At 42.2% G+C, this 19,424-nt stretch overlaps 1 protein-coding gene across 1 annotated transcript in view; it reads right to left on the bottom strand.

Annotated features, from left to right (window-relative positions):
- Nucleotides 1-19,424, bottom strand: part of LOC121277230 (FRAS1-related extracellular matrix protein 1-like) — a 391,688-nt gene that overhangs the window by 340,938 nt on the left and 31,326 nt on the right. The window contains exons 3-4 of the mRNA XM_041186416.1: nt 19,086-19,396; nt 3,654-3,832 (exon numbers count right to left, since the gene is read on the bottom strand). Of these exons, the coding sequence (XP_041042350.1) occupies nt 3,654-3,832; nt 19,086-19,396 (490 nt within the window). The remainder of the gene's footprint in view (nt 1-3,653; nt 3,833-19,085; nt 19,397-19,424) is intronic.

Raw genomic sequence — 19,424 nt, 5'->3', positions numbered from 1 at the left:
CTCCGACCTTCGTGTCATCAGCAAATTTAGTAATCATACCATCATACCGACATCTAAGTAATTTGTATAAATTGCAAAAAGTTGAGGCCTCAGCACTGATCACTGCTGCACACCACTCATCACATCTTGCCAACCAAAAAAATATCCATTTATGCTGACCCTCTGTTTCCTGTTGGCTAACCAATCTTCTATCCAAGCCAATATGTCACCTACTGCACTGTGAGATTTTATTTTTCATACTGACCTTTGATGTGGCACCTTATCAAATGCCTTCTGGAATTCTAAATACAGTACATCCACCAGTTCCCCTTTATCCACAGCATATGTTACTTCTTCAAAGAGCTCCAATAAATTGATTAAACATGATTTTGCTTTCACAAAGCCATGTTGACTCCTCCTGATTACCCTGATTTTTTCCAAGTGTTTGCTATAATGTCTTTAATAATAACTTCTAATATTTTATCTATGACAGATGTCAAGCTAAGTGACTTGTAGTTTCCTGTTTTCTATCTCCCTTCCTTTTTGAATAAAGGAGTTACATTCACTATTTTCATAATTATCTGGGCATGGAAGTACAGCTAGCTAAAGTGAACTGGCAAATTAGGTTAACAGATAGGTCAAATATGAACATACGAACAAGGACAGGAGTGGGCCATTCGGCCCTTGAGCCTGCTCTTCCATTTAATAAGATCATGGCAGATCGGATAGTAACCTCAAATCTGCATCCCGCCTACACCCAATAACCTATTACCCCCTTGCTTACCAAGAATCTACCCATCTGTGGCTCTTCCACAGCCTTTTCAGGAAGAGAGTTCCAAAGACTCACGACACTCTGGGAGAAAAAATTTCACCATCTATTTTTTAAATGGATAACCCCATATTTAAACCCTTACTTAAGTTTAAAATACTTGTCTCGGACCCGCTCTTCTCTACCTCAAACTGAATGTAAAATTCAAGCATATTATGATCACAGTTGGTACCTACATGGACCAGGACAACTGGATCCATTGCAAGTTCCTCTCCAGCCCTGAGCAGATGTCCTGAACCCTGGCACTAGACAAGCAAAATAGCCACCTGGACTCTCGCTCTTTGCTGCAGAGAACAATGTCAATCCCCTTCATTATACGGTCCCCCTCGACCATTATGTTCCTTTTTGCTCCAGGCATTTGAATGGCTTACTGTACCACGGTGCCATGGTCAGTTTGCTCATCCATGCTGCAGCCCCCGCTGTCATCCAAACACGCTGAGAGAACATCAAACCTATTGGATAATTGCAAAGGCTGAGGCTCCTGAACCCCTGTCCTTTGGGTCCCCTTATTTGCCTCACTCACAGTCACATCCTCCTGTTCCTGGCACTGACCAAATCAGAAGACCCTGTCTTAAGCAGTGTGACTGCCTCCTGGTACAAAGCACCTAGGTAACATTCCCCCTCCCTGATCTGTCACAATGTCTGCAGCTTGGACTCTGAGCCAAAGCTCCTTGAGCCGCAAACACCTGCTGCAGACGTGTTTGCCCTGAATCACACTGGCATCCAGGAGCTCCCACATGCTGCAGTCTTTACACATCACCTGTCCTTCCATCCTTAATGTGTTTTAATTATTTATTTAATTATATAATTCACTTATTTAGTTTACATTTTATTAAAATTACCACCAGTTTGTATACTATTTTAAACATTAGGCTGGAAAAGACCTTAACACATACCAGATACTCCTGACACTCCAGATACTTCCTTGTAGTAGACTAAGAATCAATTCCTACCAGGTGACAAAGGTAGAAAAAGCAAAAGGAAAGGAACACCTCTTCCTCTCCTCACTGAAATTCCCTGCTCACCAAACTCCCAGGTATCTGCTCAGTTCCAAAGCTGCACTCACTTACATTAGCTACACTGAAGAACCCTGAATTTATAGTCAAAGAACAAAGAACAAAAAAAAAGTACAGCACAGGAACAGACCCTTCGGCCCTCCAAGCCTGTGCCAATCATATTGCCTGTCAAACTAAAACATTTTGCACATCCGGGGTCCGTATCCCTCTATTCCCATCCTATTCATGTATTTGGCAGCTGCTTCCACCACCTCCTCTGGCAGCGAATTCCAGACACTCACCACCCTCTGCGTAAAAAACTTGCCCCGCACATCTCCTCTAAAGTTTTCTCCTCTCACCTTAAATCTATGACCCCTAGTAATTGACTCTTCCACCCTGGAACTGAAGTTAGAGAAACCAGATTCAACCAGTTAGCTAATTATCCACTCAACTTCTCAGCAGAATGTGTTTCCCCTGCCCAAGGCTGGAAGAAAGAAAGAAAATTAGTATAATTACACAGTACTTTATAGTTACTGCTAATTACACACTGGACTAGATTTTTCAAGGACAAGGTTATAACTTTAAACTCTCCCACTTATCAAACTCGTAGGTATGCACTTAGTTCCAAAACTGCACTTGCCTGTCTACCATGTTTTCATCCCGAAGATGCAAGCACCAGCTGGAGGTGGGTCCACTGCTTCCCATAGCAGGGCCAAGGCAGTTACATAACGTGGCTGAATGCTAAGGTGGGTGTCATGAAGCCATTAATGTACATAATATTTTGGAAAATATTTATTAAAATTGAGGTTTAGTTTGCGGGTATGTCTTAATTGGATTAAAGCCAGCTAGTCTGCGTGCTTTGATGTACTAGTTTGAGATGTAAACAGAGAGATAGCGTGCATTTGCATTTTTTGAATACAGCATTCAAGTGGAGTGAAAAGTTCTAAAGAGACCAAGCAATATGATTATATTACTAATAGAGTTGGTACTATGAATGGGGTTTCATTGTTAAAAGGTGAGGTTCAAAGAGGTTGTTGATAGAATGAAAATTTGAATTCACTCAGTGGTGGTAGGTATAACTTCTGCAGGAAGAGGCAGGAAGATTAAAAGGCAACTGCAAGCCTCCAACTGGCTCCACAGTAGAAAGAACCTCATTTTGAATTTGTAAGGTGAAAATGCTTTGTCTGGTGTTTTGGTTAAATCTATGGGTTGCCTTAATGGAGATTAGTTTGGGAATTTGTTAAAAGTTATGATAGTTGTAATTTGTAGCCATGTGTACATTTATTTTAACCAGTGTAAATCACTAAAATGTTTCAATTAGTTAATGTAAAGCCTTGAGAACTAGTGGTCTGATTCCGGACTTTAAATTCGCATCTCAAACATTACACTTAAAATTATTGATTATAACAGTTGTTTAAAGTTTCCCTCTGGGATTTTTAAATTACTCCACTTTACCAACTGCATGGGTCATAACAGTGGGCATGTTAGAATGTACTCATTTCTCAACAGTTCTCAACATGGTTGTTTGCGCCCCCCCCAAGCCCTCACCCTCCCATCCATACCCATGCCCACTCCATACCACTCATGCCTCTTCCAAACCCCCTCCATGCATCTTTCCATACCCATTCATCCAGTATCCACAAAGTACAGAACCAATGATCCCCATAATAACACCGGAAAGTCTTTGAAATGCTCAGTGAATAGTGAAAGCTGCTGGAGTAGGCAATAAATGTAAACATTAATAAAATTATAATGTAGTATAAATTGCAAATATCTTCCTGCTTGCAAAATGTAAAGTTTGCAGAGGTAATGATAATATAAGTAGTGAACTTCCAGAAAATTACCATTACCTTGTGCACATTTTTGCTTCTGCTGTCAACAAGTTCCAAGCTAATAGTGATGTAGTCAACATCAGGAGAAGGAGGACTGAGATGATGATAGCGAAGACCCATTCTAAGGAACTCTTCACAGTTCACTTTAAAAGTGCGAACCTCCTTCAAATCGCCCTGGCCTGGCTCCAGTCCCAATTCTGAAGGGAAGCACAATGGTCAATAAATATGGTGATTAACTCCATAACTTTCCTGCTTAATAACTCTGAAGGCAAACACTCCCCAGCCTGAGGCCTTTATCTGACAATATCATCTTATATAACCAGGCGTGGTGGCAGAAGTCAATCACAGCATTAGAATATGTAAAATTAAAGATTCAGGCTGCAAAATCTGGCTCCGTATAGCCCACTTTTCCAGTGCTATGAATGCTGTTATAGTTCCAAAATGGCATTCATGGCAAGCATGCACACTTCTCATGGTAGCCTGGTGGGCAACATTTTCACGAGACCATTCACACGCATGTAGGGCGCAAGTGCTAGAATTTCCAGCAGAAGCTAGAATAGGTAAATCATGGTGTCAACCAAAGCTGGCATTTTGGAGTTCAACATTCCAGCTAATGTGGCCTCTTAAATGGGGCTCAGCAGAACCCTTCGTCAGCAGCAGCTGGGACCCCTACCCGTACCTACTTAAAGGGATCATCAGCAGAGTAAGGTTCTTTGTTGACTGATTTCTACTGCAATTGTTTAAGCTTTTGGTGCTTTCCAGTGTCCTTTAACCTTTGTAAGGAAAATATCTTTTTACTTTCTGTTAGACTATGGTCTACAATGGCTGCAGTTGAAAGACATGTCCACTGGGACAGAATGAGAGATATATACAATGTTGCAGCCCTAGAACAGAGTGTGCCATGAAAGACAGAATGGTGCCGGGAAGGGGTCCTGGACCTAGGAAGTTGCCTGATGACAGCATTTTAGTTGGCTCCTGACCAGGTGACCAGGGTTTTGTGTGGGAACAATACAGCACAAAGCTCCTGGCCTGCAAAGTGAAAACATCTAAAATTCTCTCTTCCTCATATCTCTATAACATGCTCTCTCTCTGAGGGAACCCCTGTCAAAAGGAAAAGGGGAAAATCACTGTTAAAGACATTGAAAAGCAAGTTCTCACCCGGTGAACTAAATACTCAAAGTGCTGGAAGACCACCTCGTATCATCAATAAGAACTGAAAGGAATTTGGAAAACATCAATCAAAATCAACCCATCGAATCCTGTACTCCGGAACTGGTATTATTGAACGTCTTATCCCACCCTGAAGATCCATGGGCAGAAAATTCACTTAGTGGGCAGGCGCGCACCCGACCCACTCAAGCATGACGCACATTGACATCGGCCGAGCATGCTGACATCAACGCGCAGTCGTGGGATATTTCGGTCGGTGGGTGCGCACCAGCCGAAATTTAAAAGGCCCGTTAAAGCCATTAAATAAACAATTAAGCTAAATTTTGCGCTGCCTGTCCAACCTAACAGTTGTTGGACAGGCGAAAAGGCCAAGCGGCCTTTGCATTTTTTTGGAAAACTCATCCACGTGCTCGGCCTGCTCGCCCTCCTCCTCCCACCCGCACAGGCAGCGTGAGCGCTGCCACTCCTATTTCATGCTGCGTGGGCTTTATTTGGCCCACCAGCATGAAATTGCGGTGTGGTGCCGGTCGCGGGGGGCAGTTGGCTTCCCGACCACCCCTGCTGAGCCCACCCACCAAAGGCAAAATTCTGCCCCATGTTTTTGTGTGTCTTAGGTGTCTTGTATGTCTGTGCATAGGGATTTAAGAAGGGGGTAGAGTTTATGTTACAGAGTTCGAAATTAACAGTTCATATTTTTTTCTTTTGCCACTGGTTAACGACACTTTGTTCAATAAACAGTTAATTACCTGGTGGTTTGTAGCAGTTAGTAACATGTAGACAGAATTGGGGTAATCTGGTGATTTGATCAAACCTTTTCACATTTGTCTCAGCTTGGGGAACATTTGGGCTTGATATTACAGACTCCCACCTTGCTAAAGTTTACAGCAAATAGTGTGGCACTTGCTGAAGGACAGTGCTGACTTCCCATCTTCACTTCCCATCCCACTTCAGCCCATACAATATCATCCAGGCTACTTTTTACAATTTTTTTTAAATGGACAAAGGCTTTGCACTAACTGAAGCCAGACTAACTTAGCTCACACAAAAGGTAACCTTCAAGCATCTTGTTATCCTTAAAGAGGCTCTAATGCCCCTTCTGGACTGCAGAAATCAAATTCAAGGAAATGCACAAAGACCCTTTACATTTCTAAGGCAGAGCTCTGGCCAATGGAGACGATACATCTGCAAGGACAAAGGGGCTTTGAAACTGCTGAAACTTATTATTGATGCAACATTAACCACCTGAAGAATCCAGACCAGGAACATGTTTCTTTTGTCCAAACCAAGGGGAAGAAGCAGCAGTTATGCCACATGACGCCCCCCCCTCAAGCTGCTGGAACCTGCCTTGTGGAGCTGAATCCAGGTAGTCTACCATCTTCCGTCAACAAAGCAGCAACAGAAACAGAGCTCTGACCAGGTTTAAACTGCTTGGCCCTCGTCTACTGGGATGTCTGAACTTCAGTATCAGCGCCTACTTCATGTCTATGTGCTTCTCCCATCATGGGTGTCAGCGCTACTGGAAAAGTGGATCACCCAGCGTCAGCTTCAGCTGGCTAATCTAGTTGAAGGACTACACCATTGCATTTCTGATTCTGGGCTCTGGACTCATGTGAAACAATAATTTTTATTTTGTCTGTGGTCTTTGCCCTGTACCTCTTTCTTTCCATTATCCCTCTTGTGTGAATGTATCAGGGGCTACGTTGCGAACACCCTTCCTGCATTTTTTGTGTGCGTGTAAAATAAACAAACCATATCTCAAGTTTACTATGGCATTATTAATAGAGAATTGGATCACTCCAAAAATTGGAGTTTGGGAAAATGCACCACCACACAAAGAGGGAAATCAAAAATCAAAAACACTTTTCTGTTTATGGACGAGTGGTAAGAGGAGAAATCAAGGCTGTTTAAAATTAAACCCTTTCCTGTCTATAACAGTGAAAAACCATTTTGTAGCAGTGAGGTTCAGTAACTCGGAAGAGCTAAATTAAGATTTTCATTCTTCTTCTTCAAGCATTTGGTGATTTGTACACCTCTCAACTTCTCCATTTTCTTGAGGATAACATGAATTACATGAATGAACCTGCATTATTTCGCAACACTTTGGAATAATTCGCTCTCAAAAATACACCACAATGTCTGGAATGACACGTGTTGCATAAATTCTCTTCAATGATTAAATGACTGCTTCTGCCATGATGCTGTGCAATCTGTTCACTACAATCCACCTTGAGTAGTAATCAATGAAAATAAGGAATATCTTGGCTTTTAAATCACATAAATCCATTCCCAGGCGCTCCCATGGCCACGATGGAAAAATAGAAGGTGACAGTAGTTCATTTTGCACTTGGTTGTTCACTGCACATGTAAGACAATTAGAAAATCATTTCTTCTATATAACAAGTAATGCTTGGCCACCAAACTGATTGCTGGGCTCTTGCTCAACATTTTGCTATCCCTAAGTGACTTTGGTGAAGTCTTTGAAGAATATCAAGCCAAAGTGTTCTCGGAATTCTGTTATTAAAAACTAGAAGACCATCAACGATTGTAAGTTTTTTTCCCTGTTCAAAGTACAACCATAGTACTAGATTGTTTGGAGTATAAATTAGCCATCCTTCCAGACAATATTTTCTTATCTGGACACATTCATCATCTTGCTACTATGCTTGTTTTATATCCTGCAACTTCTTTGCTGTAGCTGGTAGTTGTTGAGCAACAAGAAATGAAAATGCTTCCACCTCCTTGATGAAATACAAATTATCTAGATCGGTGCCTTCAACTGGTATTCTCAATAGTTTATCTGCTGTCATCTGAATGTACTCTGTTATGGAGTCATATCTCATCCAACTTAATCTAAACCATTGGATTCTAGGCGGTATCTTTGCAATATCTTTCATGGTTAGAAGAACGCCTAATGGCTTATGGTCTATTTCAATTTTGAACTGCAATCCTATTACACAGTCCAAGAGTTTCTGGCATGCCCATGTTGTTGTCAATGTTTCCTTCTCAATTATTACATATCTTTTCCCTGTGTCTCTGAGTGACCTTAAGGTACATTAAGCTATGTTTACCATCTCTCTATATTTGAAATAATATTGCATCCAGACCTGTAAATGATGCATCTGCTGCTCCTATAGTCGGTAGTTTTGGGTCATAATGTGCAAAAATTTCAGACGAGATTAACAGATTTTGATTTTAGAGTCAGAGGTCTACAGCACGGAAAAAGGCCCTTTGGCCAATCGAGTCTGTGCCAGTCAAATAAGTACTTAACTATTCTAATCCCATTTTCCAGAACTAGGCCCATAGCCTTGTATAACATGGCATTGTAAGTGCACATCCAAATACTTCTCAAATGTTATGAGGCCTATGCCTTTCTCATATGGATATGCCTCTATCACCCTTTCAGGCAATGAGTTCCAGCTTCCCACCAGCCTCTGGGTGAAAAAATTCTCCCTCATATCTCCTCTAAACCTCTGACACCTTTTCTTAAATATATGGCCCCTGGTTATTGATCCCTCCACCAAGGGGAAAAGTTCCTTCTTATCTATCCTATCTATGCCCCTCATAATTTTACATACCTCAATCATGTCTCCCCTCAATCTCCTCTGCTCCAGGGAAAATAACCCCAGTCTATCCAATCTCTCCTCATAACTAAAACTCTCCAGCCCAGGCAACTTCTGTGCCTTGTTTGTCCTGCCCAACTGCATCATATCACACTTATCCGGATTAAATGCCATTTGCCACTGATCAGCCAATCTGACTAGCTCATCTACATCCTCCCGTATTCTAGGGCTATCCTCTTCTATATTTACCGCCCCACCAATTTTCGTGTCATCCGCAAACTTACTGATCAACTCTCCTACATTTAAGTCCAAATTGTTTATATATACCACAAACAGCAATGGACCCAACACCAATCCTTATGGAACCCCACTGGACACAGGCATCCAGTCACAAAAACACCCCTCAACCATCAGCCTCTGCTTCCTGCCACTCAGCCAATTCTGGATCCAATTTGCCAAATTGCCTTGGATCTCATGAGCTCTTACCTTCATTATGAGACTTCCATGTGGGACCTTATCAAAAGCCTTGTTGAAGTCCAAGTATATTACAACAAATGCACTGCCGTCATCTACAGACCTGGTCACCTCTTCGAAAAATTCAATCAAATTGGTCAGACATTACCTCCCCTAAACAAAACCATGCTGACTGTCCTTGGTTAATCCCTGCCTCTCCAAGTGTAGATTAATTCTGTCCCTCAGAATTGCTCCCAATAGTTTCCCCACCACTGAGATTAGACTGACAGGCCTGGTTTATCCCTTCCTCCCTTCTTGAATAACGTTACCACACTGGCTGTCCTCCAGCCCTCTGGCACCTTTCCTGTGGCCAGGGGTACTGAAAATTATTTCCAGCGCCCCTATCTTCTCCCTTGCCTCACTGAACAGCCTGGGATACATTTCATCCAGGCCTGGAGATTTATCTTCTTTTATGCCTGCCAGACCACTTAGAAACTCCTCCCTTTCTATGCTAATTTTTAAAATCACAGTCCTTCTGCCTGATTTCCATACCTACGTCATCCCTCTCACTTGTGAACACCGACACAAAGTATTCATTTAGAACCCTACCTACATCTTCCGGCTCCACACACAGATTACCAGTATGGTCCTGAACAGGCCCTACTCTTTCCCTAGTTATCCTCTTACTCTTAATGTACTTGTAAAATAACTTTGCATTTTCCTTTGTTTTACCTGCCAATGTTTTTTTATGCCCCCTTTTTGCTTTCTTAACTTCCTTGTTAAGTTCACCCCTACACATTCTATACTCCTCTTGGCTTCTGCTGTTTTGAGCCCTCGGTATCTGACACAAGCCTCCTTTTTTCTCTTTATCCAATCCTGTATATCCCTCAACATCCAGGGTTCCCTGGATTTGTTGCGCCACACCCCCCCCCCACCTTTGTCTTTACTGGAATATGTTGGCCCTGCACTCTCCCTATTTCTTTTTTGAATGAGTCCCAGTGCTCTGATACAGATTTATCTAAAAGTAGCTGCTCCTAGTCCACTCTGGCCAAATCATATCTGATCTTATTAAAATTGGCATTCCCCCAATTTAGAACTCTGATTTCTGGCCCATCCTTGTCCTTTTCCACAACAACCGTGAAGCTAACGGAGTTATGATCACTATCTGCAAAATGCTCCCCCACTGATACCTCTGCCACTTGCTGGGCTTCATTCCCTAAAATTAAGTCCAGGATGACACAAAGATTAGCTAGGTGGTTAACAGTGAGGTTGAGTGTCTTGGGCTACAAGAAGATATAGATGGGATGGTCAAATGGGCAGATAAGTGGCAGATGGAATTTAACCCAGAAAAGTGTGAGGCAATACACTTTGGAAGGAGTAATTTGACAAGGAAGTATTTAATGAACGGCATGACACTAGGAAGTTCTGAGGAACAAAGGGACTTTGGCGTGTATGTCCATAGATCTCTGAAGGCAGAGGTCATGTTAGTGGGGTAGTGAAAAAGGCATATGGTACACTTGCCTTTATCAATCGAGGCATAGATTACAAAAATAGGGAGGTCATGTTGGAGTTGTATAGAATCTTGGTGAGGCCACAGCTGGAGTACTGTGTGCAGTTCTGGTTGCCACATTATAGGAAGGATGTGATTGCACTGGAGAGGGTGCAGAGGAGATTCACCAGGATGTTGGCTGGGATGAAACATTTAAGTTATGAAGAGAAATTGGATAGACTTGGGTTGTTTTTGTTGGAGCAGAGAAAACTGAGGGGCGACCTGATCGAGGTGTACAAGATTATGAGGGACATGGACAGGGTGGATAGGGAGCAGCTGTTCCCCTTAGTTGAAGGGTCAGCTACAGGAGGACACAAGTTCAAGGTGAGGAGCAAGAGGTTTAGGGGGGATGTGAGGAAAAACCTTTTTACCCAAAGGGTGGTGACGGTCTGGAATGCGCTGTCTGGGAGGGTGGTGGAGGCGGGTTGCCTCACATCCTTTAAAAAGTACCTGGATGAGCACTTGGCACATCATAACATTCAAGGCCATGGGCCAAGTGCTGGTAAATGGCATTAGTAGCTAGATCAGGTGTTTCTCATGTGTCGGTGCAGACTCGATGGGCCGAAGGGCCTCTTCTGCATTGTGTGATTCTGTGACCCCTCTCTTGTAGGACCTTCTACATACTGGTTTAAAAAGCTCTCCTGGCTGAATTTTAAGAATTCCGCTCCCTCCAAACCTATCACACTATGACTAACCCAGTTAATTTTGGGTTCCCTATTATTTTTACACTTCCCTGAAATTTGCCTGCATATCTGCTCCTCTATTTCTCTCTGACTGTTTGGGGATCTATAGTACACTCACAGCATGATAGCTCCTTTTTCATTTTTCAGTTCTACCCATATGGTTTCATTTGAGGAGCCTTCTATGATGTCATCCCTCCTTGCTGCTGTAATTGATTTCTTGATCAATACTGCGATACCCCCCTCCTCTTTTACCTCCTTCCCTGTCTCGCCTGAAGACCCTGCATCCTGGAATATTGAGCTGCCCCTCTCTCAACCATGTCTCTGTGACAGCAATGACATTATACATCCATGTGTTAATTTGTGCCATCAACTCATCTGCTTTATTCATCAGACTCCTTGCAATAAAATAAATATTACCCAACCTTACCAAGCTGGCCTATAATTTCTATGCCTTCCAGACTCACTTGCTCTCTCTTCTAATTTTGGCTGTGCATCTTCTGCTGCTGAACCTCCTCTCAGGGTCCCATCCCCCTGCCAAGTTAGTTTAAAACCCCCCCAACAGCACTAGCAAACGTCCCCGCAAGGATGTTGGCTCCATTCCAGTTCAGGTGCAATCCATCTGCCTTGTACAGGTCCCACCACCCCCAGAAGCGGTCCCAATGTCCCAGAAATCTAAAGCCCTCCCTCCTGCACCATCTCTCCAGCCTCACATTCATCTGGATTAACCTCCTACTCACTAGCACATGGCACCGGAAGCAATCCAGAGATTACTGGTCCAGTTTTATAATGCTTCCTAGCTCCCTAAATCCTTCTTGCAGGACCTCATCCCTCTTTTTACCTATGTCGTTGGTACCAATATGTACCACGATCTCTGTCTATTTGCCCTCCCCCTTTAGAATGCCCTGCAGCCGTTCAGTGACATCCTTGAATCTGGCACCAGGGAGACAACATACCATCCTGGAGTCACGTCTACGGCCACAGAAACTCTGTCTGTTTATCAAAAGCATTTTGCTGGTCCACATTCCAGCATCACCAGAGGCTCATTTGGTAGGAAGTTGCATACTTGGTCAACCATCCCAAGGAATCTCTAAAGCTCAGTAATGTTCCTGGGTTGTGAAAGCTCTTTGCTTAACTTTGTGTTTTGTAGGTCGGCTATTATTCCAAAGGCTAATACAACGTGATCTAGAAAGTTAGTCAGAGGTTTGGCGAATTCACATTTTTCATTCAATGGTAGGCCTGCATCCTGCAAGACTTTCTGGATGCCCTAACTCTGTGGTCATGCTCTTCTTGTGCAGCCGTGTACAATATGTCATCCATATTACATATTACCCCTTCCATGCCTTCTATGGTTTGAGACATTGTTCTCTGGAATATTTCTGGCACAGAAGCAATTCCAAATGGCAATCTTTTAAAGCAATAATGACCAAAAGGTGTTATAAATGCGATCAGCAATCTAGATTCTTTGTCCAGAGGCAACCGCCAAAATCCGCTGCTTGCATACAATTTGGTGAATACAGTACTCTTGCCAAGACTCTCATCTACTGAGCCCATCGGATGGAGATTTGTTTAGTTGAGTGAAATTCACACAGGCTCTAATTAAGCTGTTTGGCATTGTGGCCATGACCATTCCTGAACATCATTTTATTGGTATGGTGACCAATGATATAACCCCTTGCTGTAGCATGTTCTCAATTTCACCCTTGACTTTGCCCAAAAATGGGTGAGGAACTTTCCTTGGTGTAAAGAGGCAAATTGGTTTTGCATCAGCTCTTAGGGTAATATGGTTTTGATCTTCATTCTTCTCAGGCCTGTAAATAATCTTGGAAATTCATTCCTGAATGTACTGCTGTAATGTTCATTAGCAACTTCATCAACCTTCTGGGTTTGCTTCAATTTTAAATATGCCTTTTTGCTTACTAAAGAAGATTACAGATTCTGGATGGTTCAGAGGTTCAATGGTTTCTCTATTTTTGTCCTTCAATTTTGCCATGTGTTGGCCTCTGACTTTCAGTGTAGTCCCACTTGGGCCCTGTAATTTGAGAGATGAAGGCTGTCGTGCAATGTGCTTAAGCCATTTTACTTTGTCGGCTAAGACAGAAACTCCTGCTCGTGTTTAATTTTAAACTCTGTAGGGTGCTTAAAGTTTAACACTCCAGTATTTCCCACTTTATTACTTCCCCAAGGAAAGTTATTTCCTTTCTCTGTGGTTCTTCCACTTCTTGTACATGGTTTGGCTTTAATATTTTTTCCTTCTTTTTGCAGGTCGTCAGTGCTTTAAATCATCAATTGGTTTTAAAATGTCCTATTTTTCCACAACTGTGGCACTCTGCTCCCCCTGCTGGGCATTCTTCCCGCTTTTGCGGGTTTTTCCTGCCACATCAAGGGCTGCATCTTCTCGTCGACGAGCAGGGGATGGGGCCCGCTCGTTGATGCATAAAATGACGTGGCGTGACGTTGGGTGGGCGTCCTGATGTCACCCTGCATCATTTACATTTTCAGGTCGACAGGCGCACAGTCAACTCGGCTGCCCACCTGCTGACAGATCAATGGCTACTTAAGGCCATTAATAAAGTAATTGAATCAATCAATGGACCTGCCTGTCCAACCTTAAGGTTGGCGGGCAGGCCGGGAGCCCAGATGGGCTTCCAGAAAAGCATGAAACCTCATCCATGGGTGGGATGAAGTTACATGGGGGTATTAAAATTTGTATTAAATGTCGAAATAAAAGAAATTGACCTGTCCCAGCTCATGTGAAGTGACACATGTGGGGATATTAGTCATTTTTTTTTCTAATCTTTATTTAATGTTTCAAACCTGAGCTGAGCAAGTGGCAGCGCTTTGCCTCAAGGTGATCTGTGCGCTCTTCCTCGCGCATACGCGAAAGAGCGCACTCCCAGCTTAGGGAATCCCCACCGCCCGCATAGGGAACACTCAGCACTTCCTGGCGGACATCACACTGGGTGGTCCTTAAATTGGCCCGCCCATGTAAATTGGCGGCATGCCCCCAAACGGGAGCGACGAATGGGAATCCGCCTGCCAATGCCCACTATCGCACATCCCCCCCAACGGCGGGGGGGGGAAATGTTGCTCCAAGAGCATTTCAAGATGGTTGGCACGTTTTTCCCCACTTTCACAGACTTCTGCTTTGGTGTGCTTTCCTTCTTATGGCCTAATACTGAATGAACTCACTCATTCATTCCATGTGACTTCGCCTTCTCCACCAACCAAACATTCCATTTTGTTTTCTGAGCTCAGTTTACCTCGCAATTTGTACAGCCTTGACTAGAGTTAAATCCTCTCTCGGATGCAAGAGATCTGAGACAGCTTCGTCTAAGAACCCAATTACTATTCAATCACAAATAATTCTTCCATCAATATTCTGTGGTCGCAATTTTCTACCAGCCTGAGTAGATCACTGAGATGCAAGGTCTTTGTTGCCCTTTCTATAATTACATTTTTGTGAATGCTGAAATATGAATCAAATGCTTCCAGAACTTCCTCGCAAGAAGCTGAAGTCTCATCAACTCCCGGTCTCGCTTTTCCGTATTCAGCAATAACTCCAACTGCTTTGAATTATCTATTGATCTGATCCTTTTGTTCTTTATTTGTGCAAACCAGAAGCGGTTCTAATCTGGAAAGCTTCTTTCTCCAGTTCTGAGCCTGTTGCGAGTCTTTGGCGCTCCAGAATGGTTCTGGGAGTGGTAGCGGGGTTCCATGCTTGTACCAAGTCCTGGAATAGTTGTTGCTTCACTGGTTCTGCTTGTTGATTCTGGTCTGTGCTCATTGTCGTCTGGGTGTGTCTGCTGCACCTGCAATGTTCCAACTTCTTAATGAGTTTTGAATCTGCTTCTTTTGCTCTTCTTTTAAGGATCTCTTGACTTGCCAGATCTGTAGCTGCTTCTTGCGAGTTTTTCTGGGTCTTTTACTCACTGTAGACTACCACCAGGTTTGGTCGTGTGTTCGGGGTCTAGATGGGGTTCTTCCAGACTTGTCTATTCTCCCAAAGTAAGCTGCTTGAAGGTTGGAACTTCTGCTCCCTCCAAATCTTAATCATATTATGTTACATCATCATTACATCAGCATCATATGCTTCTGATGTTAACGTTTTATTCAACAATACTAGAGAGCAAAATGAAGCAGAAGATGCACAACAGATTTATCTGAACAATAAAGGCAGATTAATATAGCAGATGAGACTTAACTTCTTTCCCCTTATTCTTCTATTTTAGTTGAAAATGAATACCATCTTTTAGACAAGCTTTGTTTCAGCTTAATAAACAATTTATCACATGACATAGTAACTGCTGTTTATGTTCCACTTACTCAAACATTTGTCAACCATCCAGGATTGTTTTGGAGACTCCAAGAACTGAAGATTTTTGGTCAGAGTCCCTGAATTGTCAAATTGACTGCTTAATGAATGGTTTTATTACTGAATGTGGCAGTAGGGTGATGATTATTAACTAATGATTAGTTTAATGATCATAATGACCTCGGCAGTGAATATACTTTATGATGAATGTTTCCACTAATGTTCTTTTTCTCTAAAACTCAAACTGTGAAAAAGAGCTGTAATCAATTTTTATTTCTGTTGGCTTACTCTACTTAAAAAAGAGCAATGACATGTGAAAACATTTGAAAAATTTTCATTGAAAACACTCACTGGGTCACTGAACATGAATTACACAAAGGTTGAGTGAATAACAAGCACAGTCAAGGCTGAAGTGAATGACATCCTCTACTGCATTTCTGGTGGGGGTGTAAGTGAGATGCATTTGGATGCAGGATTTGATAGACAAGTGTAAAAGATTAAGAAAATTCTGTTGAAGCCTAATTATAAATATAATTCACTTGCACCCAATTTTTTTTTTTACAGTAAGTGTTTGCTGTATGCTCAGAGAATGACAGCCTCAGGGTGCAAGCACACAGGAAACTCCAATCCCCTGATATTGTACTTCATTATACTATGATATCCGTAGTTATTTCTCCCAACGATCATCAGAAATTTTCCTTTAAACGAACATAAAAAACAAAACCCATACAGCCAAAGAAAACCGGCAACATTTCAAAGAGCTGCCAATAAATAAATCCTCTCGTGAGGTTATGACTTTAAACAATTGAGGCTTAAACATTGCACAGTCATGATGGAGAATATTCCTCTGCATTCACTTGTGTAAGCAGAAGGTCGTACTGATATTTTTCCATCAGGAACAGCAAATGAAGGAAAATTTGTTACATTGGGATATATTATTCAATAAATTGACCCCTAACCAACAGATCACCTTTTTATGTATTTACACATAATGTAACATAAACATAAAATGAAGGGGAAAACAAACCATTGATTAACTTAAAAAAAATGACATCTTCTTGATGAGTTGCGGTTACAGATTGAGGTTTGTGATGAATTAGCAATGAAGCTACAGCAACTGGCCTCAGTATTCCTGGGTCATGTAGAGGGGAGATCATCATGATTATTAAAATGTCATGGACAGTTTGAGAAAATAATCAAAAATGCTAATGGAATGCTGGCCTTTATATCTGGAGAAATAGAATACAAGAGGATAGAAGTCATGCTTCAACCCTGGTCAGTACCGTGAGCAGTTCTGGGCAGGAACCTTAGGAAGTGCAGGGTAGGTTTACCAGAATGATACCATACTCCGAGAGTTAAATTATGAAGAGGGATTATACAAACATTAAATTACCCCAAATTTTGGAGGCTAAGAGGTGATATGATTGGAGTTTTCAGTGTATTAAGGGAAACAAGTAGGGAAGATAGAATTAAACTATTTCTGCTAGTTGGGGAGCCTAGGATGAGGGGGCATAGTCAAAAAGTTAGAGCCAGGTCTTTCAGGAGTGAACTTAGGAAACACTTCCACAAATGGCAATTGATGTGGGATCAACTGTAAGTTTTAAAACTGAGATTGATAGATTTTGTTAGCCAAAGGTGTTCAGGGACATGGGGTAAAGGTGAGTATATGAGTTAGGTCGCTGCATGACCAGCCATGATCTCATTGAATGGCGGAACAGTCTTGAGCCACTCAGTGGTCTACTCCTACTCCTATGTTCCCAAGTGGTTATATCTATGAGGAAAGATTGGGCAGGGATATTTTCTCTAGAAAAAAGGCTGAAGGGTTACCAATAAAAGTCTTGAAGATTATAAAAGCATTTGATAGCGTGGAGGTAGAAAAAAATGTTTCCACCAGCAGGCAGGATTATTGCTTGGATTCCTCATGGGTGCCATAAGCCACTTTTTAAATGAGTACCTCTTGTCTCCAAGTAGGCAGCCAGTAAGATTGTGAAGAGGTCATGGAAGATCGACTGGCACAAGATAAAAGTATCATAGTAGCTGCCTGGAAATCTTGTGCAGGCCTATATGAAGATCTTATTGTGGTTACACACCAGCTGTACATTGATGGGGTGGAAGCCTTGCAGTTCACAAACACTCCTGGGTGATCTGCGGTGCCTTAATTGCCACATGCATGCAGTTGATGATGCCTTGAACCAGTGGAAAACCAGCCGGAGTTGCTAACCCCAGTGCCCTAACTAACCTAATTCTAACTGCTATCATCTGTGGCAAAGAGTACATCGTTGCCTGTCCTGGAAGATATGGCAGCAGTCATCTCTGTGATGCATCTGTGGGCCTTCTACTGGTGCTTTTGATGCTGGTGGTCATCTTAGTCCTCATCTGAGGTCCAAGCTAAAACAGCATAAGTCAAACCCATATCTGATCACAGGTCCAAAGTGAAAATCAGATGCACAGACCTCCAAAGTAGTGAAAATGACCTCCAAAATGTTGAAAGTCAGCTGTAAAATAGTAAAAGTCAACTCTCAGAACAAGTAGTGAGCAAAAATCTTTCATTAATTAGACAAGAAACCACACTGAGGTTTCAGTAGTTGCAAGAATTTTTGGCTGTCATTTCTTCAGGCCCTTCAATTGTCACTGTGTTCTTGCTTTGTTTTCACTAGCAAGTTCCAGGAAGCCCAGAAATCACATGTACCCACAGTTAACTCCCAAAACCCCTGTTATGAGCTATTAAAGATATTGAAATTGACAGCCCACCTCTCCTCTGAGCGTTGTTCACATGCAGTCTAATGTGGCATAGTTAAATGCAGGAGTCAGTGGGTTGGAGCCAACTTCCTGACACACTGCCAGTCAATTTCTGAACTTCTAACCAGCCCGACCCCACACCGTTCCACCAGTTCCCATACTCTCTCACTCCTGGAAGTAGGAATTCCCACTGGGCAGCAGAAGTGTTGCTGCACATAGAACATGGTTCTCTACTGCAAGTAAGCAACTTCAGAAGTGGAAGGAAAAGTGGGTGCAAAGTGTCCACTGGTTATATCGTTCACATGGATGAGCATCAAATTCACCTCCCATGGGGAAAATAACACTTTTTTTCTTTATGAAGGATGGAAAAAATTTGGCAGGAAACGTCTGTTTAAATTGGGCGAACATGATATAATCTTTGCCAGTTTGATTCATCTATAGTCGTGGTCTTGTCAATTTGGTGGGGTTTATCAAAGCAGAAAATGACAATATGTGGAGACTGGAAATTTCAACCACTTTTGATTTGGTGCTGAAGGCTCGAGTAAGGCACAGTATCAATCATCATTGACAAAGTTATCTACCTAGAGAACATAGACAAATCAGATCAACAGATCAAAAGACGATTTCTGGGGTATTAAGCTACTTAAGATGATGGAAAATGAAGCAACAGAAAAGGTTTGAAGTTTATTTGGCTAATCCAAAAACTAATTCCCTTCAATCAGAAGGATACGATGCTAGGGTTAAATGAAAAGACTTATGTGGAGTGTAACTGCTGGCAGATGAATAACCTGCTTCTGTGTTGTGATTCTACATAATTCTATGTAATCATTCCCACTCCAAAAGAACTCAGGATAATTAAGTCACAATATCTGCTTTAAACTAGAATTCTCATCAAATTCTTTCTATCCTTTAAAGAAAAACTTTTCATTATAATTCCCCATTGGCCAAAAGACTATCCATAAATACAGCCAAATGTAAGCTTACTGGATTTCTTCCTGATGCGTAAAAAGCTGTGTGGCTGGTCGCCCCAAACCTGTTCCTTCGGAAGCTGCCCCATGACAATTTGTCCATACGCTGGGAGTAAAGTTTCCTGAGTGGCCACCCGCACAGTACAATCAAGATTCATCACCGTATCGTAGGCAAATGTGAGCACGTTCTTATCGATTGCATTGGATAAACCGTAAAACTCAGGAACCTCCAATGGCGTTGAACCCAGATGGATGATGTTACAGTCTGAATCAAGTAAGCGAACCTTAAGATTGAATGTTTCTGTGAAAGTTTCTGTCTCTGTAAACCTGTAATCGTAAACATACATGTGAGGAG

The sequence above is a fragment of the Carcharodon carcharias genome, chromosome 4 (assembly GCF_017639515.1).
Source record: "Carcharodon carcharias isolate sCarCar2 chromosome 4, sCarCar2.pri, whole genome shotgun sequence".
NCBI classification, from domain to species: Eukaryota; Metazoa; Chordata; class Chondrichthyes; order Lamniformes; family Lamnidae; genus Carcharodon; species Carcharodon carcharias.
The sequence above is the reverse complement of the archived record's forward strand: the minus strand, read 5'-3'. Positions and strand labels throughout refer to the sequence as shown.